At 58.3% G+C, this 26,527-nt stretch overlaps 3 protein-coding genes across 4 annotated transcripts; all 3 read left to right on the forward strand.

Annotated features, from left to right (window-relative positions):
• Positions 1-21: 21 nt before the first annotated feature.
• Positions 22-2,956, forward strand: LOC309602175 (DNA replication complex GINS protein SLD5-like). Its single transcript, XM_082335562.1, has 7 exons — positions 22-132; positions 760-846; positions 1,153-1,266; positions 1,753-1,850; positions 2,175-2,263; positions 2,651-2,741; positions 2,853-2,956. Exons 1-7 carry the CDS (start codon positions 34-36, stop codon positions 2,947-2,949), a joined length of 675 nt encoding a protein of 224 aa, XP_082191688.1. The 5' UTR covers positions 22-33; the 3' UTR covers positions 2,950-2,956.
• A 5,844-nt stretch (positions 2,957-8,800) lies between these two features.
• LOC309602174 (protein phosphatase 1 regulatory subunit 3C-B-like) lies at positions 8,801-10,243 on the forward strand. Its single transcript, XM_082335561.1, has 2 exons — positions 8,801-8,885; positions 8,982-10,243. The coding sequence occupies exons 1-2, from the start codon at positions 8,872-8,874 to the stop codon at positions 9,889-9,891; spliced, it is 924 nt and encodes a 307-aa protein (XP_082191687.1). The 5' UTR covers positions 8,801-8,871; the 3' UTR covers positions 9,892-10,243.
• An 862-nt stretch (positions 10,244-11,105) lies between these two features.
• LOC309602645 (glycerol-3-phosphate acyltransferase 4) lies at positions 11,106-21,625 on the forward strand. 2 transcript variants are annotated; one of them, XM_082336393.1, is made up of 12 exons: positions 11,106-13,197; positions 15,920-16,010; positions 16,295-16,592; positions 16,775-16,849; positions 17,294-17,383; positions 17,501-17,594; positions 18,088-18,203; positions 18,432-18,487; positions 19,363-19,448; positions 19,685-19,813; positions 19,895-19,974; positions 20,602-21,625. In XM_082336393.1, exons 1-12 carry the CDS (start codon positions 13,033-13,035, stop codon positions 20,708-20,710), a joined length of 1,389 nt encoding a protein of 462 aa, XP_082192519.1. In that variant the 5' UTR covers positions 11,106-13,032; the 3' UTR covers positions 20,711-21,625. The 2 variants fall into 2 exon arrangements, with proteins under 2 accessions (XP_082192519.1, XP_082192520.1); XM_082336394.1 differs by having other exon boundaries at positions 11,107-13,197; positions 15,920-15,989; positions 20,602-21,624.
• The last annotated feature ends 4,902 nt before the right edge of the window (positions 21,626-26,527 follow it).

Raw genomic sequence — 26,527 nt, forward strand, 5'->3', positions numbered from 1 at the left:
CGCGGAGTGGCCGCGGCGGGAGGCGGCGGCGGGATGGCGGCGGCGAGCGGTGAGGGGACGGCGGCGGAGTCGGACGGGGACAGCGAGGAGCTGGTGCTCACCCCGGCGCAGCTCATCCGCAGCCTGGAGCAGGTAGCGTGGGCTGGGGAAGAGCGGCTGAGAGCCGGGACCCTGGGCTCTCTGGGGAGATCTGGCGGGGGGACTGAAAGCTGGGCCCAGGGCTCGCTCGGGGGAGATGTGGGGCGGCTGAGGGCCGGGACCCTGGGGTCTCTGGGGAGATCCGGCCGTGGGGGACTGAAAGCTGGGCCCTGGGCTCTGGGGGGGGGGGAAATGTGGGGCGGCTGAGGGCCGGGACCCTGGGGTCTCTGGGGAGATCTGGCGGGGGGACTGAAAGCTGAGCTCAGGGCTCGCTCGGGGGAGATGTGGGGCGGCTGAGGGCCGGGACCCTGGGCTCTGTGGGGGGAAATGTGGGGCGGCTGAGGGCCGGGACCCTGGGGTCTCTGGGGAGATCCGGCCGTGGGGGACTGAAAGCTGGGCCCTGGGCTCTGGGGGGGGGGGAAATGTGGGGCGGCTGAGGGCCGGGACCCTGGGGTCTCTGGGGAGATCTGGCCGCGGGGGACTGAAAGCAGGGCCCTGGGCTCTCTGGGGGGAGATGTGGGGCAGGAGGAGGTGGGAAGGGCTGAGTTTCTGGCCTCTCTGAGGGCTGGGGCATATAGCAGGTGTGTTCCTCGCTTCTACTTGTAGCGTACCTTCTTTCAGGCCTGGCTGAATGAGAAGTTTGCCCCGGAGCTGCTGGAGAGCAAACCTGAGATCATTGAGTGTGTTGTGGAGCAGCTGGACCATATGGTAGGTTCTGCTAGGCTAAGGTGGGGCTACAGGCAGGGCCTGTTTGCCTGGCCTGGCCTGCCTTGGGTCCCTCTGGGATTGCCGGGATTGTCTGCTCCTCTGTCACTGAGATACGGCTGTTCCGAGTACCTTCTTTGAGCTTGTCTTGGAGAGGGGACTGAGAGATACAAGGAAAGGGTGTGCTTTGTGTCACCAAAAGCAGCTGCAGTCTGGTTTTGTGGGCCCTATGCACAAAACCCGTCTCCCTCTCTGTTTCTTGTTGTTTGACGTTTCAACCATTTAATTTCTCTTTGCCTTTCCTTGCAGGAGGCAAACCTGAAACGGGCAAAGAGAGGAGACTTGAAGGTCAGCGTTCACCGCATGGAGATTGAAAGGATCCGTTACGTGCTCAGCAGCTACTTGCGATGTAGGCTTGTGAAGGTAATACTTGCTCGTGCTGCCCAGGGGATGAAAAAGGGTGACTTCAGGAGTGATTATTACCCACACGAGGCCTCCTGCTTCAGCAAGGCGCTTAGTTAAAGTGCACTTGCTCTCTCCATGTCCTCCGAAGTGCAACCCGAAGGAATTCCTTCCTTGGGCACGCTTTTCTGTTGTGATAAAGGAGGAGCACAGCATTGCTACGAGCGTTTTCTTACCTCATCAAAGCTCAGGGTGGCACAATTGAACGCTTGCATGTTTTGCCTGGGTCCTGCCGTGTACATCTGTGGTTGTGCAGCTTGGAGACCCCAGCTGACCATATCGCTGTTATTTCAGGGGCAGGTGTCTGGGCAGGCCTGCGGCTGCCGCCTACGCCTGTACAGCAGTGGCCTGCTGCTTGTAGGAGAAGCCTCTGGGGAGTGGGTGTTGTAGGCACTGCGCTACTGGGAGAGGTCTGTTACAGTCTTTGGGATTTTGTTCCCATATCAGATAGAGAAGTTTTTCCCCCATGTTCTGGAGAAGGAGAAGTCTCGAGCCGAAGGGGAGCCTTCCATTCTATCACCAGAGGAGTTTGCCTTTGCTAAAGAGTGAGTTGGTTTTGGATGCATCACCCTCCCTTTTTATAGGTTATAGAACTTGCCTGTGTGTTACGCTGAACAGTTCTGTTCAGCCTTAGACAGGTTTGCAGTAAGAATCACAGGCTTTACCAGGAGGTTTCCTTACAGACAAGGAAAGAGGTGAAATAAAATAACTCTGGTAACTGTGAGCCAGTTACTGGGGTGAGCCATTAGGTTTGTCTCTGGCCATGCCTCTGGGCCCAGGAGATGTCGCTTGCTGGCGTTTTGAGTCAGTGCTCTCCCTGCAAATTTGTATTTGATTAAATCAGTAAATGCTCCAATGATTTGTTTCAGGTACATGGCAAACACAGAGACTTATCTGAAGAACGTGGCCCTAAAACACATGCCGCCCAACCTGCAGAAAGTGTCTCTCCTAAAATCAGGTGAGTACATCCAGACTGCAGGGTAATCTGAAAATTATAGCAGCAGGGGTGTGGGGAAAGCTCTGGGGAGCATGAAACGTTAAGGGCTAGTCCTCCAGCTGGTGCTCAGTAGAAGCAAAGATGATGTGATGACAGTGTCGTAGCACACTGCTCTGCTGTGGTACGTGGCCTGATGTCCTTTGGCGCTGCTGTCAGAGGGTCATGCTGGCCCCTGCCATCGAGCCTTATCTTATGTTGAGGCAGTGCACGCTACATCTAACCAGAAGTGTCTAGCATTCCCTTTACTGGCCATGAGTTTGCTGTCCTTCCTACCCCTCTGTTAGCTCAGTGTCCTGCAGAGGAACGTAAGCAAGTGCTGAACTTACTCTCTGAATCCGTTTTCTGCAGTTCCGAAGCCCAACCTGGACTCCTTTGTGTTCCTGAGGGTGTTGGAGCGTCAGGAGAACATCCTGGTCGAGCCAGAGACGGATGAGCAGAGGTAGGTGGGCGCTTCCCCATGCGGTGCATGTAAATAAGTTGGTTTCACAAAAGTGGTGTGGGTTAAAGTGAAATAGGAGAGGCAGCTTCACGTCCCGCCTGTCTCTGACAGAGAGTACACCATCGACCTGGAGGAGGGCTCGCAGCATCTGATCCGGTACAAGACCATTGCCCCGCTGGTGGCCTCGGGAGCGGTGCAGCTCATCTGACGGGTGAGCGGTAAGTGCAGGGCCGAGCCCGCGGTGGTGGCGGGAAGGGGGGACAGTCGCTGCAGCCGCCGCAGCCCCCGGCGTGGGGCAGTGTGGTGGAGCTTGCCGTGGGGCCACCTGGGCCGTGTCCCCTTTGGACGTGGCGTGGCTGGGCAGGACAGCAGCGGTGTTGGAAGGGGTACCCTTGAAAGCATGCAAATAAACCCGCAGAACATCTTTCCCTCTGCTGGTGCAGAAGGGCTCGTTGCCCCCACAGCTCATCAAACTCCTAATTGCTTATGACATGCATGGAATACAGCCAGACTCCTTTCTCTGGTGCTCCTGAGTGAGGGCAGCCTGTGTCACAGCACTCCGTTCCACAAGGCTTTGCAGCAGCCTTGCCACAGTCCCCTTGGAGTCCCGAGGGAGGGACAAGTGTCGCTAGCACCTCTCCAGATCCCAGGCTGGTTTGACAGCAGACGTGGACAGAGCGCATCTATCCTCAAAGGTGGATACAGCCTTTGTAAATAGCAGGGTGCTCTCTTTCTAAACCTGCAGCTGGGTGTTTGTTCCTGTTCCAGTTAAGCACTCTTCTTTAAATTAGGCCATTGGTTGGAAGCTGCCTGACCAAATGGTGTGGCAACCAGCTCTGTAAACTCCACCTTCCCCATCGGCTTTGATCTCATCACAGGGTCTGTGCAACCCTGGATGTTGTGCAAGTGGCCAGTTGCTCTGAGGTGAACGGGGGGATGCTTCTGCACCAGCTTTGCCACATGATCCACTGAGCAAAAAACCACCACACGTAAAGGTATTTGCTGGCAGAGCAAATCTTGTTCTTGCAGAAGGAGCAGGAGGGATTGGGAATGCGTTAAGGATGGAAACCACGGCTCAGAGCAAAGGGAAGGTCGTGGGCGAGCAGGCGAGAGCCGTAGGGTCCTGTGTGGGGTGCTTAGCGCCAGCTCCTTACCTGCAGTGGGAAGGGAGGGTGAAGAGTTTACCGAGTTTGTTCCCTTTGTCTTTCTGACGATATCAGCTGGGAGATGGCCACAAGCTTGGGAATTCAGGGTTTCTACTTGCCTCGAGTTTCTCCCTTGAAGCATTGTTACGTGGGCCAAACAGCAAGCCTGTCCTTCCTTGGACAGGCCCTGCCTTTGGGGAAGGCAGGCTGCACAAGCTGTGTTCTGTCTGCGCCGCCTGTGTCCCCGTGCGGCTGCGGTTGTGTCAGTACGGCCCATTCTAATATGGCCAGAGAGGAGTTGTGCTGCTTTTTCCTGGAATTTTGGCAATAATAGCACTATCCTTGTAAAATATCCACCCTCACCATTACAGGTATCTGAGATTTGCCTGCAGAGCAGGCCTGGCTTTGGAATTGCTACCTGGACCTTGTGCCGATAATGGCATTTCTTGCCCTGGGCCAAGGAGTGAGTGCCTCCAGGAGCCACGGGCAGCTGTGTTTTCTCTGATCAGATTGTGAATGATGCAATCACGATCAAAGCTTTGGAAATGTCAGACAGCATTTGCAGGTTTGTGACAAACCTTTTCTTAACCAGAGCAACTGGTTTACGCTCAGGCTGTTTGTGCCAGAGCCACGGGGGCTTCATGCTGTTTTGATCTGTGGTTCTGCTGCGTGCACACGCTTTGTGTAAAGCCACCACCAGAGCAGATCCTGCAGAGAGGATTTAAGTGCTGCTATTTCACCTCTTGAAATTCTGCATGTCGATCAAGTCCGGCGAGGGGGGTGAGAGGTCTTGCTGCTTTTCCAGCCTTTTCCGACCTGCTGCCTTGGCCCTGCTGACTTCAGGGAGGTTGCACCACTCTTACAGCTAATCCTTGAGCTGAAGGCTGCCTTGGTCAGCGTACTCCGGAGCAAGCAGGGCCCTTGTACAGGGTGGTCTGTGTGATCAGCTCAGCACTGTGGAAGAGCTCTGAGGAATTTTGTAAGCTTGTAGGGGCTTGTGGTGCCTTCATGTTGTTTAGAAAGATAGTGGAGCGTGAGGCTGGCACAGCTTTCCCAGAATGGTCTCTGGCTGCAGGATGAGAATAGGAGTCTTGTTTTTGGCCTCACCTTCTATGCTTTGTGTGTTATTCGTGCTGCTTCCTATCAGGCCAGCGCTCTGTATTTGATTTCTGCAGCAGAGCATCCAGCTCCCTGTGGAGGGAGACTTGGGTCCATAGAACAAATCCAAAGTGACGAGTCAGAGGGCATTTTCTGGGAAGCTTCAGTGTGTAGCTGCTGGGACGCCTTATTGAAGGCCAGTGGCAGCCAGTTTCGCTAAAACGGAACAACTGTAATCATGGGCTCAGGAGAAAGCGGCTTTCTGCTACGCGTGATCTGAAGACCCTCCCTCCACAGAGTGAGGGGTTCTGGTACAGCTTCTGATTGCGGTTTTGAGAGAAGAAACCGTCAAACTCCCTTCTGCTGAAAGAGCTGCTGGGGCAAGGGGGACAAGCAATTCCTTTGTGCTGGTCGCGGAGAGGAAAAGCTCCTCTGGCCCTGTTGACCCGTGCGTGCCTCTTGTAGTCGGAGGAGAAGCCAGGGCGTCCCGCGCTACCTCAGCTCGGTGCCTGTCAGGTGTGTGGGCGGGCAGGGGCTTGTGTTCCTCCAGGGCAGGGGCTTCCCGGCGTGGTGGGCTGCAAGGAACAGCCCGCTGCTCCGCTGACACCCCCTGCCTCTGCCGGCCGGGGGTGACACCGTGCGCCTTGTAGTGTGAGTGGCTTTGCATGTGTGGTTTATAGTGTTCCTAATGAATCCATTTAGGTAAAGAAGATTCTTTTAAGTATAGATGTTAAGAGGAGGCTGGTGTTAATCCTTCGGAATCAGTAGCACACACCTCTGCACAGCCCCCCAGGACAGGCTGCGGATTGTGCCCTGCCCGTACCTCCAGCCCAGGCAGCCTCACAGAGGTGACTGAAGCTCCCAGCCAAAGTCCTTAATCCGCTGCTGCAGAAGCGTGCTGTAGAAGAGCTGCTTGGAGAGTGTCTAGGTGTCACGTCTGGCAGACTTTCTCCTTGGCCCTATTAAGTTTGACTGGACAACTGTCCAGACAGCTGGTACTTGCCTCACCGCTGCATCTCACGTGGCTGCAGCAATGTGAGCGTGAGGGGTGCCTGTCCTCTCCTAGCAGCTGAACCTCAACTCGAGCTGATTCTTTCCAGAGCGCCTTCAGTACAGCTCCCCTCTGGAGCCTGACGGCTGGCACAGGGCAACATCATCCCAGGCTGGGCAGGGCTTTTGAAGATGGCTGGTCGGCGGAAATCACTCAGGCTAACCGTGAGATTCAGTTCTGGCACACCTGAAAATGCTGCGGTCTGCTTTTTGTGTCCTTTGGATACTGCCTCGCTGCCAACACTGTGCCTCTGCTCTGTCTGTGCTGGGGGAAGGGGAAGCGTCCGCAGCTTCCTTGAGGAAGTGGTGGTTTTGGCTCGTACTTTTAGATGGAGGAGAAGACCCAGCAGCCCGTCCACCTTAATCCATGCCTCTGGAAGGGAACGTGCAGAGGGGGAGCAGCTTTTCCAGGTTGCAAGGGGTCTACTGTAAGGCTTGAGCTCAAATGCATCCCTCGTTCTCTGCTCCCTCCAAGGTGGAGGTAGCTTGGGTTTACTGAGTGATTAGCTCTGAACGCAAAGTAGGTGGATGGTGGAAGAGGTCGTGAGGAGGGCACTGATGGTGAGCGTGATTTCCCAGCCTGAGCCGGATCTGCTCTCCTCGGTGCCGGAGAAAGGTGGGGCAAGCGGTTTCATTGCCAAGAAGCCTCTTTCACACCCGTGTTGACTCCCCCGGGTCACCGAAGCGGGGGGGGGAAACGCACTGTCAGGCTGAGAGGGTGTGGGGAAAGGATGGTTCTTGGAAAGCAGCTGCTGAAAATTGGCTCATCGCCTGCGTTGCACGTGCTGGAGGGCGTCTGTGCGCGTAAGCGCATGGGGTCGCCTAGCGTGCCAGACATCCCCCCAGCGCGCAGGGGGACGGTCTTCCCTTGGGCTCCAGTCGCGTGTGACATGGAGTGTGGAAAACCTGTCCCCTGGGTATTTTTCCCTGGGCTTTCTCTTCCGCTGCCCTGGTTAACCCTGGCTGTAGGCTGCTCTGCTTCTGGGTGACAGCAGCTTTCCCAGAATTGAGAAATATCTGCCTTAGAGCTGGTAGCAAGGGAGTTGTTCTTCTGAAAGTTGCGTCTAGGAAACGTAATCCAAAGGTGGGTCTGTTTCTTTTTTCCTGGCTATCTATAGGAAAATGATCTCAAATAAATAACGTGATTCAGTGAGGATGATTATTCCTTAGTAGCAATAACTACCTACGCAAACTTTCTTACACGGTGGGGAAACAACGGGGAATTCTGCAGGAAAAAGTTTCGAGGATTCAAAGGTTGAAAAGCAGACGGCTCGTGAGACTGTGAGCAGGAGCCCTTGGTGCAGAGAAAGGGGGGCGATTTGCTGTCAGCACCTCGGCAGGCGTCGCTTGGGATGGTAACCTGGGCAGCTGCGGCCGCCGTTAAACCTCGCAGGGGAGCACGCCGCAGCTGACCTCTGCGGAAGGATGTGCGCCGCCGGCCTCCGAGGCCGGCGTCGGAAACGGGGAGCGCCGCTTCCAGCTCGGGCCTGAGCGCGGCCACCGGCTTCAGCTCGGGGCTTCTGAGGTCTGGCCCGGGCCTGGTGGACGGCTCTGCTCTGGTGCTGGCCAGGCTGCGGGGCTGGCACCCGGGCGCTGGGCGACAGCGGTCACCTCCAGCTCCTGCCGGCCCGGCCGGGCGAGCGCCTCCGGCTCCTGCTTGCCCACAGGGATGGCTGTCCTGCTCCTCCCCAGGCGGGAGCGTCTGGCCAGCCGCGCCGCGCGTATTTCTAGGGGATGGTGCTGCTTGGACTTTCGCTTCTTTTTCTGTGTTTTTGCTGACTGAAGCCAGCCGACCTGCAGATTTTTGCTGTTCAAGCGCTCGCTCCTCCTGGCCGTCCTGCGAGAGGTGTCTTGCGTTGCGCCGGAGACGCTCAGACGCGGCGGCGATGGAGAGCCGGGTGTAAATGCTGATAGGGAGGTTGTGTCATGAGCTGATGAAAATCTGTGCTGTCAGCAGGAACAATCAGGGCTGCTTAATATAAACGGCTAGGCGGCTCTGGAGAGATTAGCAGGTAGTACAGGGCAGGGGCGAGGGGATTTCGGCGATGGTCTTCTCTGTCAAGGAGTCACATGTGAGCTGAACAGTGAAGGTGATTTTAAATATACATGTCAGGGACGCGGCAGTGTCTCTCGCCTGCTCAGGTGTGAGCGAATTCCTTTCTCAGGGTGAGGAACCGGGGTAGGAAACTTTTTTGAGTTAGGTTCACTTTCGATAGAGGATGAGGCTAGAGCCTGGGCTTTTCTTTGTGCTTAGGCACCCTGGAAACAGCTGTTTTCGAACAAGCGCCTGAAAAGGGCCCTGTAAAACCAGTTCAAACCTCTAAAGGCAACGTGAGAGGAACACGCTCTTCTTCTCCCCGTAGCTTCCTGCGGGCGCTGACAGCTCAGCCAACGCTTACCTTCTAACAGATAAAAAACCTAAAAAACGCCTGGTTGCTGGCAGCGGCAGCTTTCCCGGCGCTGCTCCCCGTCAGCCCGCAGCTCGGCAGCAGGGAGCGGCGCTCCCGAGGAGGAGGCGGGCCGCAGCCGGCAGCGTTACCCGGCAGAGGGGGGCCGGGGCTCCGGGGGCCGGGGCTCCGGGGGCCGGGGGCGGGGCGGGGCCGGCGGGCAGAGCCCGGCTGCGGTGGGAGCCGACGGGGCGTGGCCGGGGCGAGGCGGCGGCGCGTGCTCAGCCCGTCGGGGCGGGGCCGCCCCCCGAGCCCCTCTATTGGTCGCTCGGGGGCGCGTCTCCGGCGCTGATTGGCCGCCGCCGCTGCCGCGGGGTGTCCCGGCTGCCGGCGCTTCCCACGGTCCCATTGAGGGCGCGGAGCCGGCGGGAGCGGAGCGGGCGGGAGGCGATGAGCTGCGGCGAGTGAGCGCGGGGCGGGGGCGGGCGGCGGGGAGGGGGGCGCCGGCGGGGACCCGGCGGCGGGGGGCACGCCGCCTGACCCCCCCTCTTCGCCTCTAGGCTTTTCCAGGTGTACAGCGCCGGGGCCATCGCCCCCCCAGCCATGCCCGTGGACCTGGCCGTGCGGCTCTGCCTCAGCCACTCGCCCCCCATCCGCAAGCTGCTGAACTCCTACGAGGAGCTGCGGGGCAACCGGGGGTGCAAACCCCTCCGGTCCTGTCTCAACCAGAAGCTAAGCGCAGAACCCGAGCCCGAGCGGCGAGACAGCACCAAGAGCTCCAAGGGCCAGAAGAAGAAGAGGGTCGTGTTTGCTGACATGAAGGGGCTCTCGCTGACGGCTGTCCGCTTCTTCTCAAAGATCGAGGAAGACCTCTGTGACTTGCAGCACGCCCTGTCTGACCTTGCCCGCTTCCGACCTCGGCTGCGGAACTCACGCCCAGAAGCGTGCAGGTATGTGCTGGACTTCCCACAGCCCTCTGCGGACTACATGACTTTCCGCAGCCGCCTACACAGCAACCACGTCTGCCTGGAGAACTGCCTGATCCAGGACCGTGCCCTGTCAGGGACGGTGAAGGTCAGAAACATCGAGTACGAGAAGAAAGTGATGGTCCGCATCACCTTCGATGGCTGGAAGAGCTTCCGGGACGTCTCCTGCCAGTACATGCACAGCACGTACGGCTCAGCCGACACAGACACCTTCTCCTTCGAGCTTGCCCTGCCCAAGCTGTCCGTCTCCTGCAGGGCCACAGAATTCTGCATCTCCTTCCAGTGCGGCCAGAAGACCCACTGGGACAACAACCAGGGGAGGAACTACAGGATCTGCCATGTGGGCGTCATCCGCCCTCCCTCCCATGCCGTGAAGAGTGCCAGCGGGGCCTGGGAGCACCTGGGCACCTCGAGGGCTGCCACCCTGGTCCTTTCCCACCTGCAGACCTGGCGGCGCTCAGAGGCCCAGGCTCCTTATTGGTAGGAAGGCGGGGTGGGGGGAGGCCTAGGTCCCGGCCACGTCCCGAGGGTGGTACAAGGGTCTCTGGGGAGGGGTCGGCCGCAGACGGTGCCGCTCGGTGGCGTTGGCTCCTCCCTGCGTCTGGCCCGGCCGCCGGTCTCCGTGGAAGCTTCTTCACTGCTGGCTGCCGCCGCAGGGGCTGGAAGCCGCTGCTCGGTGCAGCTCCTGCCCCCAGGTTCTCCGGGCGACGGGGGGGCGAGGACGGAAGGGCTGTGGCTGCGCGGTGCTGCTGCCGCCCAGGGGCCGTGTGCGGGGCGGGGGGGCGCCCCGCTCGCTGGTGCTGTAACGGGGAGTGAATAAAGTGGCGGCGCCTCGCGACTCCTGCCTGCGCCTCTGCCTGTACCTCTGCCTGCGCCGGGGGCGGGGCCGGGGCGGGGGGCGGGGCCGGGCGGGCGCGGGGCGGCGGCGGGCGCCCCCTGCCGGCGGTGCGCTCCTGCCGGCGGTGCGCTCCTGCGGGCGCGGCCCCGCGGGCGGCGCGGTGACGTCAGCGCCGGGCGGCGGCGCGCACGGCACGTGGCGGGGGGCGGAGCCGGGGCCCGGCGGCGGTGGCGGCAGGTGAGTGCGTGCGCGGCCCCGCTGGGCCCGGCCCGGCCCGGCGCCCTCCCCCTCCCGCCTTCCCCGCACCGGGGCTGCCCCCGCCGCTCCCCCCGCCCCGGTCCCGCTGCGCCCGGCGGGGTCGGGGCCGCCCGGGCAGAGCCCGGGCCCGGCCGCGGACCGTTACCCGGCGCCCGCCTCGGGGAGCGCGGCCTCCCCGCGCCGCAGCGCCCTCCCGCGCCCGGTCTGATGTGGCCCGGCCCGGTCCCCGCCGCTCGGCCCGGGGCGGAGCCAGCCGTCCCCGCCCGGCCCTCCGGGGCGCCCCTGCCGCCTCCCGGCACGGCGGGCGGCCGCTCCGCCCGCGGCCTGGCGCGCACACGCCGAGGCCGAAGGTCGCCGGGCCGAGCCGCGGCCCTGCCCTGGTTCGCCGGGCGGGCGGGCCGCGTCCCGCTGCATAAAGCCGAGAGCGACGCTGGCCGCTGCCGCCGGCCTGGGGGTGCCCGCCGTTCGGGGGGAGGGCTTCCCCCTCTGCCCGCCGGGCCGCGGTGCCGCAGCCGGGTTCTGCCCCTGCCCCGGGGCCTGCTAGCGGTGGGGCCGGACCGGCCTCCTGCCGGCCCGGCCGTCCCCAGCCTGGCGGCGTGGGCCCGGCGGGAGCCCCGGGGGCCGTAGCCTGCAGGCAGGGCTGCCTGCGCCTGCCCGGGCTTCCCACGCGTGGCTGCTGCCCGGTGCGTGGCCTGGCCTGCCCTGGCGGGCCGCCGCTGGGTGGCACGGCGGAGGAATGCCGTAACCGGGCCCCTCTCAGGGCAGCGGCTGCCAGCTCGGATGGCCGGTCTGACCAGTTCGCCAGCACCAGTCCTGCTTCCGATGGGTGACAGCTCTGGCATGACGGGCGGTTACGCGCGTGGCTGCAGAGCTGCCTATCCCGGGACGTGGCTTATGCAGGCACGCGTGTGCCTTTGAAGCACTAAGGATATTCGTAGCGTTACTGGTGCAGCAGCGCTGAGCCAGCAGCCGGAACATGCTGGGAGCAAGAGGATCTTCCCAGGCTCTCCTCTGCTCCCGTGTGCTTGGCGGCTGCCTGTTACATCCCACCCTCAGGCTGACGCTCCGTAGCCAGGTGAAGGGAAGTCTCCCCCGAGCAGACTCCTCTCTTTTGAGTAGCCCCAGTTGGCCTTGCGCGTTGGCCTCGCGCGTACCCGTGCTGCGGAGGGCGTCCTCCCCCGGCAGGGCTGTAGTGCCGGCTGTTTGACCTTTGACTGGCCCCCGTGGCCCGGCAAGTGCCACTTTGGCTAATCATCAGCAGTAATTGTCCCCTTGGGCTAACTGCCTGTCCTGTAAAGCTGCCCCGTGTGACGGAGGGGTGAGATGTGTGTACCGGAGTAGAGGAAGTGATTCCTTCCCAGGAATCCGGGTGCCTGGCTGGCTCAGTGCTCGCGGATGCCTCTGAAATGAGAGCGGCGATAAGATCTGTGTTGTGAGGAAGGGTTTTCTGTCGCTCCATTGGCTCCTTTCCTGTTCTTGGGACCTGATTGCGGCGTCCTGTGCTCTAGGCGTGGTTCTGGACCAGGCTGTTCAATCTGAGGTGTGAATGGTATGAAAATACAGGATGAGTGGCAGCAGGGGGTGATTCCCAAGTGTGTGACGGTGCCAGGCAGTAGCTGGAGTGCCAGTCCGAGTCTGCTGTGTCTCAGGAGCTGCTCTGGGTGATGTGACCTCAGCCCAAGCGCTGCCTTCCAGGTTTCAGAGCCCACTGTCCCTGGCCTCCTGCCACCCTCTCTGAGCTGACGTCTCTCCGAGCTGCGTGACTTGCTTGACTTCGGTTTCCTTTTCCTCCACTAGTGCTGGTGGCATGCGAGTGCCTCGTCTGCCAAGAAGCCAACTCGCTGTTTGAAGAGCTTTCCAGGGACACAGGCTTCGTTTGTGTCTGTAACGACCCTTCAGCGTGAGTGGGTGCCAGGGGCCTCCAGAATTAAACTTGTTCCAGGCGTCATGCAAGGATCTGCGCTAGTGCCTGTGTCCTCACGGAAAGAACAATAATAGCTCCACATACGGTAGGCTCCCGCAAGTGCCACCTCCCTCGATCTCCTCCAATGCAGGCTCAGGCATGGACTCCACCTTGTCCCCGTGAAGAGACCCTGCATGCTGTCAGCAGCCAGAAGGGGATTCTGCTGCCAGCTTCTCCGCAAGCTGCCCCACAGCAGGACTTGCTCAGCGGCGCCTTGGGAGGATATCCATTCATGCAGTTGTGTCGCTGCAGCGCCCGCTGCACGCCCATGGAGGAACCTATGCGCGTGTTCCGTCGTCTTTGAGCTCCTCAGCCCACGCGGTCTGAACTCACCTGGGCTCCTGGCAGACTGTTTGCTTGTTTTCCCAACTGCTCTCCCTGATCCTGTTGCATTCCCTCTCTCGCAGAGCCCAAAAAGGATGTGAACTTTGGAATGGGGTCTGTGAGCAGGCTGTGGACTCAGTGCATGTGTGAGACTGTTGCCGAATAACAGGAGGACTGGGCAATCGCTGCGGGCAGCCTTTCTGTCTGGCTGCAGGGCACCAGCCTTGCCTGGGCCCTTCACCATGTTCCTCCTGCTCCCCTTTGACAGCCTGGTGGTTAATCTCTTGGGGATTTCCATAACCGTCCTCTTCACTCTGCTTCTGGTTTTCATCATTGTGCCAGCAATTTTTGGAGTCTCCTTTGGCATCCGCAAGGTTTACATGAAAACATTATTAAAGATTTTTCAGGTAAGTCACATTTTCAGAATTTTCTGTGTGTTCCCAGGGGTCTTGTCAAGCGTGGTCGTGCTAGGGAGAGAGGCTTTTGCCCCTCAGCAGAGCCTTGCAGATGACTGGGGTGGGAGGTTGGTTTGTTGGTGACATGTGCTGGTGCCAGATGTCCCGTTTGGGTCCTCTCAGCCAAATGCAGTTTACTGGACCTCTGTTCATGGGCTGTCTTCTCCCTGTAATTAATCCAGTAAGTCTTCAAGTAAAGTAGTAGGACAGCGTGGCCCGTAAGTATGCAGTGGTACAGGCGGATCTGTAGATGTGCTGAGAGAAGCTGTGTGCTTGGATGGGTTAATGTCCCAGGCGAGACAGAGGACTGTTACAGTTTGACATGGAAAGAAGCCAAAAGGGGTGTAGGGTGTGACGGGGAGGGACAAGGCCGCGATCAGTGGGCTGCTCCTCTCCAGCACACGTTTGGATGAAGCAAAAGCAGGAGTTAAGGCAGGACTTTCTGTACTGCAAGCCCCGAGTGGTCTGTGGCCAGAACCCAGAGCTCTCAACACCCTTCTGTCCCCGAGTGCCGCCTGCTTATCTGCTGAGCCATGTCTGGACCTGCAGCCTCTGAGGACGACCGGCAGCCCTTACTGACTCTTTTGGCACAGAGATGCCAAGTGGAATTTTCCAACTTGGGGTCACGCTGTTCCCTTGCCTGCCTTTGGCAGACTCGTTTTATGGGCTGTCTCACAGCCAACACCTCTCCTTGAAGCAAGTCCCTGGTGAGACCAGAATTTTTGCCAAACTCCTAGTAGATAAAGCCTACGCCACCCTACCCTGGCAGCCCGAGCAAAAGGAGAAGGGGTGCCCTGTGCTTGATAGCGAGGTTTTAGGCTCTTAAATGTGGAGTTCAAGCTGCTAAAGGATGCATGGTACAGCAGCTGCTGTTTGAACAGGACTGGTCTTCCCCAGGAGTAGCTCTGTACTGGCTGGCTTGGGAGGGCAGCCCTGGAGCTTGCAACGTTCAGCTCAGCTAAACTCCTCCCAAAAGCCTGAGGTGTGAGTGGGAAGACCCTGGGCTTTGTGAGGTGGTGCTTCGTTAACACGGATGTCTGAAGACCTGACTTCAAATGTAGGGACTGGGAGAAAAAATTGATAAGAAGTTTGGTTTATCTGAAATAGAACTTTTCACCTTGTTTGTTTTTTTTTTTTCTTTCTTCAATTCAGGAGCGTTTAATCTCTACACCTATTTTGGTGTTTAAGTTTGAAAGTATTTTTCTGAAAAGACTTTGAAGTCTGTTTCAAAGGGGTGAGAGAAAGGAGCACTCTGGCAGAACTGCTCACAGATTTGGCGGAAAGTTCACTCGCTAGCTTTGGTCATTCAGAATTGTATTTTCGGGGAGCGTTCTTCACCCGCCAGGTTTTCCCAGCTCTAGAGGCCAGTGTTGCAAACCTAGCCCAGGGGCCTGGGGTGGCAGCTGCACACCTCTGCTGGTGCTGAGGGAGACCTGCCTGGTGCTTCCCAGGGGGGCCTGCGTTTTCTGCGACCGCAGTCGGGATAGAGACGTGCTGGGCTTGCAAGGAACGCCAGCTCCATAGGCTGCCCAGCTCCTGCTGGGTCAGAGCTCCTCTTCTGACTTCTCCTGGGATGGCAGTGTCTAGACAATCATCTGCAATCCTGCAGTTCCTTTTGCTGGCAGAGGAGGCTGCTGGATGACCCGGACACTCCACAAGCAATTAGCATTCCCACATTGCTGCCTCCTCATCTGATGCTGGCATGGGCTGAGACCGGGATGCCAGGAGTTCCCAGCAGCTTCCCCTTCTTCACAGATCTCTGCTGGAGCAGCTGGCCTGGAGCAATAAGTGTGCTGTAGACAAGTCCTCCTTTAGACGCTTGTTCTCCTAACAAGGATGTGAGGGGGAGAGGGTTACTTGGAGGGCCAGAAATCCAGCCTACAGTTTTTGCTGGTGCCCTTGAGAATTAGCTGAGAGAGATTTCTGTGGATAACAGGTAGTCTGGGCATGGGATTTGGCAGCCAGCTGCCAGATTGCTGTCTGAGGGTGCTTGCTGCTGCTGTTTTGGACTGACTGGTGAGCTGAGAAGCAGCAGCAGCTGTTAGCTGAGGTGGGGAGGGAAGGATCCCATCCCGGCATCAGCCTGATGTTTTTAGCAGCAGCCTGAAAACACAGTCTCTGCTTTGAGCTTGGAAGAAATGAGGGTTGAAAAATAGCACCAGTCCCGTGATCGGCTTTTTGTGCTGTGATGCGGACCACCCCAGCAGGATGCACGGTCCACCCAGAGGCTGTGCGGTGGCAACCACGTGCCAGTGCGACAGAGCCTACAGGGCACGGAGGCTGCAGAAAATCTTGCTGTGCCGTCTCACCACTGAGCACTCTTCTTCCCTCTGGCATTCCCTGCTTCCCGCTGGGGCTCTGCTGTGCAGAATGGCACACAAACGTGTGCACATCATGGCTGTCCTATGCCTGTGCTAGTCACCTCCCCGTCAGTCTTCTTGTCCTATGGCAAGCGGATCTCTGCTGTAAAAACGTTCCTCCCAGGCCAGTCTCTGCTTCCATCTCAGTTCAGTTGTGTTCATCGCTCTTTCAGTTCTGTGCAGAAGCCTCCTGCTTCAGCCCCGTCTTCTCCCCTTAGCCATGGTCTTCCCTGGAAGTCGACTGTAAAACAAGGGTGGTACGAAGTGGAGCTACAGGCCTTGCGAATCTTGCTTATCGTGTGTGTCTTTTGCAGTGGGCGACACTGAGAATAGAGCGTGGTGCCAAGGAGAAGAACCATCCCTTATACAAGCCCTATGTCAACGGTAAGATCCTGCCCTGCATGGGTACGTATGAAGTTCAAAATTCTTTATGGGAGATGGGGTAAACGTGGTGTCTCTGAGCAGCTGAGGTATGCTGGGAAGCCTTTTCCATGTGGGTGCGTTGGAGGGAGATACGGGGAGGTCCATTTTGTGAGGAACACACCCAGGGAGTGCTTCATTTCCAGCCTGTCTGGACTGGAGAAAGGAGGGGGGCCCTGTGGAGGGCAGGCGAGTAAGGGCCCTGGTTCTCAGCTCTCTTTGAGCCGGCAAGTCGTCCTTTGCTCAGAGCTGCCTGCTGCGTGTTGCAGGTATCATTGCAAAGGAGCCAACATCACTGGAAGAGGAGATCAAGGAGATCCGCCGGAGTGGCAGTGGCAAAGCCCTGGACACCCCTGAGTTTGAGCTCTCAGATATCTTCTATTTCTGCCGCAAAGGCATCGAGACCATCATGGATGATGAAGTGACCAAGAGGTTCTCAGCTGAAGAGCTGGAGTCCTGGAACCTGCTCAGCAGGACCAACTACAACTTCCAGTATATCAGCCTGCGCCTCACCGTACTCTGGGGACTGGGTGTGCTCATCCGCTACTGCTTCCTTCTGCCCCTCAGGTGAGTGCTGCTGCGGGAACCTGCCTGCCGAGATGGTGCTGGTGGCCTCTTCCCTCTGCAGCAGGTGCCACTGGTCTCCAAGCCCCCCGGACCCTGTCCAACATGACCCAACAAGACAGGCTACTTGATGAGTAGGGCCTGTGGCCTGGTTTTGCTAGCATGTAGCTTCCCTCTCTCTGCAGGATAGCCCTGGCGTTTACTGGCATCAGCTTGTTGGTGACTGGTACTACAGTGGTGGGATATTTGCCAAATGGAAGGTGAGTTCATCTTGGGGGGAAGAGGGGATGGGGAGCCCCCTGTGCAGTTTGAGACCTGATAATCCTGAAGTTTTCCTGCAAGGCCTATCTGTTCTGCCTGCTGCGGACAAGGCAGGTGGTCCTGGCATCGGTAGCCTCTCAGGAGCAGACACCCTGTAATTTTAAACAAAGGGCTTAGATGTGAGCACTAAGCCCGTGGCAGAGCGCTCAGCCCTGGGCTCTGAAAGGAATAAGGACAGAAAAGAGTAAAGGCCAAAGTTTGATTCTCCTGAGTTAAGAATCACTGGTCATAAGCTGACGGCAAAACCCAGAACAAGACGTGTTTCTGTGGGAGAGATGTGAAGTCTCAGTTGGGTCTCGTGGCCGGGGGCAGCTGGGCTGAGTGGCACCGTTACAGGGGAGATTGTGGAACTGGGGGGTGATGGTTTCTGTCCTGGGCTGCAGGTGTAAGGAGTTCCTGAGCAAGCACGTCCACCTGATGTGTTACCGGATCTGTGTGCGTGCCCTCACAGCCATCATCACCTACCACGACCGGTAAGGAGGCACTGTCTGCTGCAGGGTGTCCCTTCCCACCAGCTGCTCCGTGCCTGCCTCTTGCAGGCCTCACGCTTCGTTCCTCTGTCCTCATCTGTACCTTTGTTTTGCATTTAGAGAAAACAGACCCCGAAATGGAGGCATCTGTGTGGCCAATCACACGTCTCCCATTGACGTGATCATCCTGGCCAGTGACGGCTACTACGCGATGGTAAGGTCTGCACCTCGGCCCCAGCTCTGCCTGCCGGGGCCTGGCCGCGCGTGTGGTGGGAGCGGCAAGCACATTGCATGGGGCAAGGAGTAGGCAGCAAGAGGCTTTTGAGCGTGCAGAACTACTTTTCCCTGCATGACATCGCAGGGCACTCCCAGGCAGTGCCCAGATGCCCTCTTGTGCGTGGCTTTCCAGCGAGCTTGGCCTGGGACTCAGAGCACCAGGGGTCTCTGGGCACTGTTTTGCAAGCGGAGCTCTGGGCTTTGCTGTCCACGGCAGAGCAAAGCACTTCCCCAGCTGGACCTCCTGCAGTGTGGAAGGCACTTGGGGCTTGCTACCTCTGTCCTTCCAGTCAGAGCCTGGGACTTTTCCTCTCGGCCTTTCCAGGGCAGGGGTAGAAAGATGAACCTCAACTTGGCTGTGAAGCGAGGAGCTGCCTCGGCCTTCCGTCTGTCCCCAGGTCTTGTAACTTGTGTCTTCTTGTCCTCTTCAGGTGGGTCAGATCCACGGAGGGCTCATGGGTGTGATACAGAGAGCCATGGTGAAAGCTTGCCCCCACGTCTGGTTTGAACGCTCTGAGGTCAAAGATCGTCACCTCGTCGCCAAAAGGTGTGACAGTTACTAGCTGCAGGGGGAGGTCTGGAGGCTGGGAAGGGGTGGGGGTTGCCCACTTCCCTTGGGTGAGGACGCTGCCTTGCCTCCTGGGTGCTGGGAGACTGTGCCACCGTTGCCGGCGCCCAGCTAGTCCCCCGTGACTGCAGGATAGGGACTATGCTGTGTGGATTGCTAGTGATAGCTTCTGTGCCCTGTGCTAATTAGTGACGTTCTTCTGTTTAGGCTCACAGAGCATGTCCAGGACAAGAGCAAACTGCCTATTCTTATCTTTCCGGAAGGTGAGTTGTGGAGCAAGGCCAGACAAGCGCGTGGTGGAGAGGGCACGTTGGGACAGCGCCGCATCTCTGTTCCTTCCCTTCATACGCAGCCAAGGGCCTTGAAACCCTTCGCTGAGACAAAGGGGACATTGCATCTTTAGAGCTGACTGAACCCAGCATGTGGCAGTCAGATATACGATGTCCCGGTGACACGTCCTGTGCACACAGAGGACAGGGTTTGGAGCGAGTGCTAGGGGGCAGTTGCTGGGCGCCTACGGCCTAGCCATTAGAATCATAGAATCATTTAGGTTGGGAAAGACCCTTAAGATCATCAAGTCCAACCGCTAACCCAGCACTGCCAAGCCCACCACTAAACCATGTCCCTCAGCACCACGTCTCCCCGGCTTTTAAATCCCCCCAGGGATGGGGACTCAGCCCCTGCCCTGGGCAGCCTGGGCCAGGGCCTGACAGCCCTTTCGGGGAAGAAGTTTTTCCCCATACACAACCCAACCCTGCCCTGGCGCAGCTTGAGGCCGTTCCCTCTCGTCCCATCGCTTGTTCCTGGGGAGCAGAGACCGACCCCCCCGGCTCCAGCCTCCTTTCAGGCCGTTGCAGAGAGCGATGAGGGCTCCCCTCAGCCTCCTCTTCTCCAGGCTGAGCCCCCCCAGCTCCCCCAGCCGCCCCTCCCCAGCCTTGTGCTCCAGCCCCTGCCCCAGCCTCGCTGCCCTGCTCTGGCCACGCTCCAGCCCCTCCATGGCCGCCTTGGGGTGCGGGGCCCAGCGCTGAGCACAAGGTGTATAGCGTGAGGTGAATAGCTTAGAACGTGAGGTGTATAGCTTAGACTTCTGACCTGACTTGCAAAGGGAAGTTGAGAAGATTGTGCTTGCCTCTTGCAGGAACCTGCATCAACAACACGTCTGTGATGATGTTCAAAAAGGGGAGCTTTGAAATTGGAGCCACAGTTTACCCTGTAGCCATCAAGGTATGAGAAGGCAAACATTCTTACAGCACGAGTAGCTCTCGGTGTGAGAGCTCAGCCCTGGCAGCCCAGTCTCGGCACGGCTGGGTCGACAGCCTGGTCTGAGGGCGTGGGGAAGCTGAGGCCGCTCCGTGTTGCGCTCTGGGAGGGCTGGCCCGTAGCTGGGCTTGGGGTGGAACGTGGAGCCCAGGGAGGGTGCAACCGCTGCCTGACTTTAATAAGCTCTTCTGCCTCGGTAGTATGACCCGCAGTTTGGAGATGCCTTTTGGAACAGCAGCAAGTATGGCATGGTAACCTACCTCCTCAGGATGATGACTAGCTGGGCCATTGTCTGCAGCGTATGGTACTTGCCCCCAATGACCAGGAAGGTAAGTAAGCTGAACCTGGCCTAGCTGAGCTGCTGCCTCTTTGGCCCCTCGCTCCTGCTGAACAGTCTTATTTTGCCGCAGCCCGAAGAGGACGCTGTCCAGTTTGCCAATCGAGTGAAGTCAGCCATTGCCAGGCAGGGGGGCCTTGTGGATCTGCTCTGGTGAGTCCAGGCAGGCTTTTCTCTTCCTGGTGCCAGGTTTCCGTGTTCCTGGGTCCTGGTACATGCTTGTGGGCTGTAGAGCTAAGCTTGTGTCTTGCGTTGGGCAGCATAGGCCTATGGAGAAATGGAGATACATCTTGCTTGTGACCTCCAAAACTGCTCTTCTGTAGCAGGGACCAAAGTCTTTGCTTCTGTCTGTGTGTTGGGCACCAGGGCTTTATTCTGTGATTCCAGCTTGCACTGGGATGCCCTGGTTCTGACTTGATGCTACTCAGCAGAGTGGGTTGAGCCTGGGAACTTCCTTTTTCAGGCACTGAGATCTTCAGAGCCTGGGAGGCAGAGGGACTCTGCAGGCAGTCTACTGTAGTGGTATCGGAGCAGCTCACGCTCCTGACAGAGCTGCCATGTTGAGCACAGTGCGGGGCTGTGGGTGCAGCTTCTGGCAGAGCAGGGTGTGAAAGTAACTGCCCTTGGGGACAGTTGGTCTGCAGCGTGCCCGGGCAGCCTAAGGTACCAGTGTGGCTGTCCGGCTGCTGCGGGAGCTCTGGCCTGCTCTGAGCAGCCCCAGCTGAAGCTGCGGACAGTGCACGCCTGCAGCTCCTCTGATGATATGACTCTCTTCCCCAGGGATGGAGGACTGAAGAGGGAGAAGGTGAAGGACACATTCAAGGAGGAGCAACAGAAACTCTACAGCAAAATGATTGTAGGCAACCACGAAGACCGGAGCCGCTCCTGAGCCCTCTGCCTCCAGCACTGTTACTGGGCCCGGCCAGAGCCCTCGGCCTCCGGCACAAGCCAGGGCTTGTCTGAAGCAGCTCCAAATCTTTGGACTTTGGCTACTCCAGAGCTGCTTGGACTTGCTCCTTCATCCTCTGGCTGTTCTTTCCCGGAGGCACTATTACTGCCTAGAGCCTTTAGGCCCTGGGCAGCTCTTGGCAAAGATGCCTTCTTGTTACTGTTACAGTGAAGCCCCTTGCAGGGGCAGTATTAAATGAAACACTTATGGTGTCGTATGCTTCCATATGGTGTTTACAGACCCAGGGGGAGGACTGGTGTGTTGATGTGCATGTGTGTCAGTCACAAGTCTCCCACGGCACAGAAGCTGGTGAGCTGCACTGAAATTAGCTGCCTTGGCAACCAAGGGAGTCTTCATGAGCCGGTGCCTCTCACATCTGCGGCATAAGCCCCGTAGGAGCAGTATGTGGTCTCTCAGGCCATTTCCAGCTTGACTTCCAGAAGGACAAACCTTTCCTTTTGCCACCCTCCTGTCATAGCCTGACCCAGACCATTGCTTCTCCAGCACCTGAGTAACAGCCTCTTTGCTGGGCTTCCGCAAGCGGTGAGGATCATCCTCCGTGGAAGCCTCCCTCCGTCCCCTGGCACTGCAAGTTGCCAGGCAGGTGGCACTGGTGGAATCCGGTGACAACCCACTGGTCACTCGAGGAATCCCTGTGTGCTGTGGTGGGAGCCCGGGGTGGGTAGGAGAGTCTGAAACTCCGTGGCTGGGGCGAGAGATTCCCTTTCAAATGGCTCCTGAGGGAAACGGTGGGATCTGGTCTTTATGTGCACCAACATGCACATACATAATCTCAGCTTGTTGCGAGGAAGCTGAAATCTTGTGCCGGAGGTGGTACACCTTTCCCTTTCAGCTCTGCAAGTAAAACAGTAAAATTCAGTAAAACAGTAAAAAAGAGTAAAACCGTTTTAAAAAAACCTGTAAAACAGTGAAAAAAACCAGTAAAACAGTAAAATTCAGTAAAACAACTTGCATTTGAGCATTCATCCCATGTACTTTCCAATTTTCCGTATGTTCCCACAAACTTTAGCACTTTCCTTGGGTCCTCTGCCTGCTCTTACATGCCAGTGCTGTTTCACTGCTGCCCGCAGAAGCCTGCTTGCGGTTTCTGGAAGGCTAGGGAAGGCGATACGTAAGTGCCCCGAGCAGTGGGGGGGGGCATCTGCTGCCCCCAGGGCAGGACAGCTCCTCTGTGTAAGCATCCTTACCTTTGAGTTTCCCTGCAGTAGCTACCAACACGGGTTAAGGCTGTTTACTGCCTGCTTGGTTTTATTTGGGTAAAACACCTTTATATCAAGAGACAGAGAAAAGAAAGCAACAGAAAGAGTCCAGAAACTCCCCTAGCCTTTCCCAAGAGACGTAACGCGCGTACCCTCACTTAGATTACCCAGTGCAAGCAGGGCGAGCACAACTTGTCCTCGTAGTTGAGGAACCCCGTCTTCCACCGTGTGCCACTTTCCACCTACCCCAGGACCGGCGACTTCTGCACGAACAAACTGAACTGTTCCCAGTACAAAACCTGGGAGGGTTACAGGGATGTAAAGCTACACTTAACAGCAAATGCTCTGTTAATGTACAGTTATGGGAAATGTTTCTATACTGAATTGATTTACCTTTGCTTCTTGTAGTGCTCAGAATGTGATCCTTTATAAATATGCACGCACGGACGCATTACCTACACAAACATTGCATTCAATTCATAGCATCATAGAACGGCTTGGGCTGGGAGGGACCTTAAAGATCACCTAACTCCAACCCCGTGCCACGGGCAGGGCCGCCACCCACCAGCCCAGGGTGCTCAGGGCCCCGTCCAACCTGGCCTTGAACCCTGCCAGGGCCGGGGCGTCCACAGCCTCTTTGGGCAACCTGGGCCAGTGCCTCGCCACCCTCACAGTAAAGAATCGCTTCCTAACATCTCATCTAAATCTCCCCTCTTTCAGTTTGAAACCATTCCCCCTTCTCCTATCGCTATCTGCCCTTATAAAGAGTCTCCCCCTCTTTTATACAAGCCCCCTTTAAGTATTGGAAGGCCACTATGAGGTCTCCCCGCAGCCTTCTCCTCTCCAGGCTGAACACCCCCAGCTCTCAGCCTGTCCTCACAGCAGAGGTGCTCCAGCTTCTGAGCATCTTTGTGGCCTCCTCTGGATCCGTTCTAAAAGGTCCACATCTTCCTCGTGCTGAGGACCCCCGAGCTGGAGGCAGGGCTCCAGGGGGGTCTCCTCAGAGCAGAGGGGCAGAATCCCCCCCTCGCCCCGCTGCCCACGCTGCGGGGGATGCAGCCCAGGATGCGCTTGGCTTTCTGGGCTGCCAGCGCCCATTGCCGGCTCGTGGCCAGCTTTTCGTCCACCAGGACCCCCAAGTCCTTCTCCACGTGGCTGCTCTCAATGAGTTCTCCCAGTCTGTACTCATATCTGGGATTGCCTCAACCCAGGTGCAGGACCTTGCACTGGGACTTGTTGAACCTTCGGTTCATACGGGCCCACTTCTCCAGCGTGTCCAGGTCCCCCCAGATGGCACCCCGTCCTTCAGGTGTGTCACCTGCACCCCTCAGCTTGGTGTCATCCGCAAACCTGCTGAGGGTGCACTCGATCCCACTGGCTATGGCATTGATGAAGATATTGAACAGCACCGGTGCCAAGACAGAGCCCTGCGGGACACCACTCGTCACCGGTCTCCACCTGGACACAGAGCCACTGACCACAACTCTCTGCATGCGCCCATCCAGCCAATTTCTTATCCATCGAATAGTCCGCCCTTCAAATCCATATCACTCTAATTTAGAGATAAGGGTGTCGTGTGGGACCGTGTCCAAGGCTTTACAGAAGTCTAGGTAGATGACACCAATCGGTCTTCCCTTAGCGACTGTTGCAGTCACTCTATCATGGAAGGCCACCAGGTTGGTCAGGCAGGATTTGCCCTCGGTGAATCCGTGCTGGCTTACTCGGATCACCTCCTTGTCTTGCATGTGCCTTAACATTGCTTCCAGGAGGATCCGCTCCATGATCTGCCCAGGCACAGAGGTGACACTCACCGGTCTGTAACTCCCCAGGTCCTCTTTCCTACCCTTTTCAAAAGCAGGGGTGCTGTTACCCTTTCTCCAGTCACTGGGGACCTCACCTGACTGCCGTGACTTTTCAAATACGATGGAGAGTGGTCTTGCACCTCCATCAGCCGGTTCCCTGAGGACCCTGGGATGTACATCACCAGGTCCCATAGGCTTCTGTTTGTTTAGCTTTATCCGGTGGTCTCGGACTTGCTCTTCGCTGACAGGGGGCCCTCGCTCCCCCAGCCCTCTCCTAGAGGTTCTGGTACTTGGGGGGTGCAGGGAGCCTGGCTGCCAGGGAAGACTGGGAGGAAGAACTCACTGAGCAATTATCAGTGATCTGTTACACCTGATCACCGTTAACACCAGCCTCACCAAGAGAAACCAGGCTGTTCTTGTTTGGTGATGGAGACGCCCTTTCGGCCCCATGCTTTTCACTGTTACCCCAGTTTCTTGTTCTTCTGCCCAACTTCAGCTATGGCAATTGATCGGGGGGGAAGAAAAAGCAGCAAAGCCCGGTGTCTTGTCCTTTCCACCTAAGGTAACAAAGCAAAAGCAGATGAAGGCAAGCAGGGCAGGTTGCAGTGCATTGCTTACGCTCCTGTGCTACCAATAGAGGCCAAACCAACTGCTGGTCGCTACCAGATAGAGCTCAGGTACCCGGGCTGGGCCCCCGCCTTCGTGAGGAGTTCGTTATGGCATTAAGGGTCTATTCACCAGCATTTTGGTTTACTTGTTTTACTATCCAGCTTATTAGGTACAGCTCCTAACACCAGTTCACCAGTCCCCCATCTGTGCCTGTTACTGATGGGGCTGTTGCTTTGCTACTTAAAAAAAAAAAAAAAAGAAAAGAAAAGCACAGCCCTTGTCTCCTTGGTGGTTGTTACATTTATGCAGAGTTTTTGAGCATCATCTTTTAGTTGTATAAGAAATGCTGGGTATAGCACAGGCCTTATGGGAGTTAACCTGTAGTGTGGTTAAGCTTCAGTAACCAAGCAGGTGTGTGCTGCCCTGTGGTACCTGCCTAGATCATTTAATCACAACGTTTTACGAGCTGTATTTGCCCTGTTTCCTGCTTGAGTCACCTGCTTGCCCAAGAAGCTATTGCTGGCCGCCCTGGCCGCCCTGGCAGCCCCTGGCTGGGGGTGACGGCCTGATCCGGCCCCAGTTTTGCCTGCCTGAGCTTTGCTGCTCTGGCCCCAAGGCTTGCAAAGCTTTTCCCTTGCTTGGGGGGGGTCGTTTGGCTTAAGCCCCCCGCCGTGCCGTGGTCTGGCCGGCTCTGGAGGGTGCCCTGGCCCCAGAGAGCCGTGGGGTACCCAGGCAGAGCCGCGCTCGCTGGGTCCCGCGGGTGCCCCTTCCCCACGTGCTGAGCTGCAGCCGGAGCCATAGCACCGGGCTGGGGACGTGGGCATCGCTGCCAGCCTGTCCCCCCCGCCTGGGCAGGGTCCCCAGGCTCTCCTTCGCCTTTCCCCAGCCAGCAGCGCGCTCCTGAGCACGCACCCGCAGCCTGCCCGAACGCCAGGGCCCTGCACCCAGAGCTCCCATCTCGGGGCGGGTGCAGGCGTTGCCTTCAGGCTCCGCAGCCTCAGACCTGGCTGCCGGTGCCCACGAGTCTTCTGCCCACGCCTGGCTCCCCTGGCCCCTGTCACAGGTGCTGTGGTGATGTGCGGGAGCCCTCCCTGCCTCCCGCCCGCCTCCCCAGCCTTGCGGGACCTCCAGCCGCCCCGCCGAGCTCGGGGGGCAGCCCCGCTGCTGCCGGGATGCTCCGCAGCAGGCAGGGAGCTGGCCGGACAGGTTAGGAGGCACACATCCATCTTTCCTCAGCTCCCCCTCCTCATGCCCCCAGTCAATACGTCTCTCTCCGATGGGAAAGTTAATAAATTTAGCTCTAGATTAAAAGTATCGATCATTTCATTTGTAAGCGATAAATAACCGGGGGGAGCGCTGGGCGGCCCGCGGGGCAGGGGCTGCTGGCTCTGGCTGCAGCAGCCATGCAGCCCGCTGGGGCTGGGGGCCCTCATATGCATTCTGCCCGGATGCTGGCATTGATTTGCTATTAGTCTCCCCGCACCACCCAGTAGCACATCATTCCCGGAGCCGCTATTAATGGCCTTTTGATAAATAATCACTTGTAAGTCAATAAATTTTTATTAAACAGTGTGGCGCTTTGATTTATGAAAATCCGACGGGGTTTGTCTGGGAGAAAAGGGATGCAGAATTGAAGCGGAGCTGCTATCCATCTGCCTGCCAGGCCGCCCTGCCTGCGCTCGCACCCACACGCCCCCGGAGCAGCCGGCCCCAAGCTCTGCCGTGGGCTCGGCGGGAGCCCTGCCCGCACGCCCCGGCGCTGCCCAGCCCCAGGCCGGCCCCGGCCGCAGGGCGCGAGGTGGCTTTGGGGAGGGCAGAGCTGGTGCTCGCCCTTGGCCAGGCTCCGCGTGCCCTGTTGAGACCCCGGCGCTGGCCGGGGACCGCTCGGCTGCAGCAAGCCGCGGCAGCAAGCGGCCGTGCCGTCTGCGTGGCAAGCGGGACCGCAGGAGCAGCGGTCCTGAGGAGGGTGGTCCCGGCCACCGCCCCGGGGCCCTGCGCAGAGCAGCACCGCTCGGGGGACCCGTCCGGCCGCGGGGATGCACGGGGCAGCCAGGCTGCGGCTGCGATTTGTCACTCTCCCCGGCTGCAGCAGGCCCTTTGCCACCTGCTTTATTTGTCTCCCAGCC

The sequence above is a fragment of the Platalea leucorodia genome (assembly GCF_965183815.1).
Source record: "Platalea leucorodia genome assembly, chromosome: Z".
Taxonomy (NCBI): domain Eukaryota; kingdom Metazoa; phylum Chordata; class Aves; order Pelecaniformes; family Threskiornithidae; genus Platalea; species Platalea leucorodia.

Excerpts from the sequence above, each read along its gene's own strand:
- LOC309602645 (XM_082336393.1), top strand. The coding sequence starts at position 13,033 with ATGTTCCTCCTGCTCCCCTTTGACAGCCTGGTGGTTAATCTCTTGGGG. Across the intron at positions 19,814-19,894 it reads TGCCCCCAATGACCAGGAAG|CCCGAAGAGGACGCTGTCCA; the intron begins GTAAGTAAGCTG and ends ATTTTGCCGCAG. Across the intron at positions 19,975-20,601 it reads GGCCTTGTGGATCTGCTCTG|GGATGGAGGACTGAAGAGGG; the intron begins GTGAGTCCAGGC and ends TCTCTTCCCCAG.
- LOC309602175 (XM_082335562.1), top strand. The coding sequence starts at position 34 with ATGGCGGCGGCGAGCGGTGAGGGGACGGCGGCGGAGTCGGACGGGGAC. Across the intron at positions 1,851-2,174 it reads GAGTTTGCCTTTGCTAAAGA|GTACATGGCAAACACAGAGA; the intron begins GTGAGTTGGTTT and ends GATTTGTTTCAG. Across the intron at positions 2,264-2,650 it reads AGTGTCTCTCCTAAAATCAG|TTCCGAAGCCCAACCTGGAC; the intron begins GTGAGTACATCC and ends CGTTTTCTGCAG.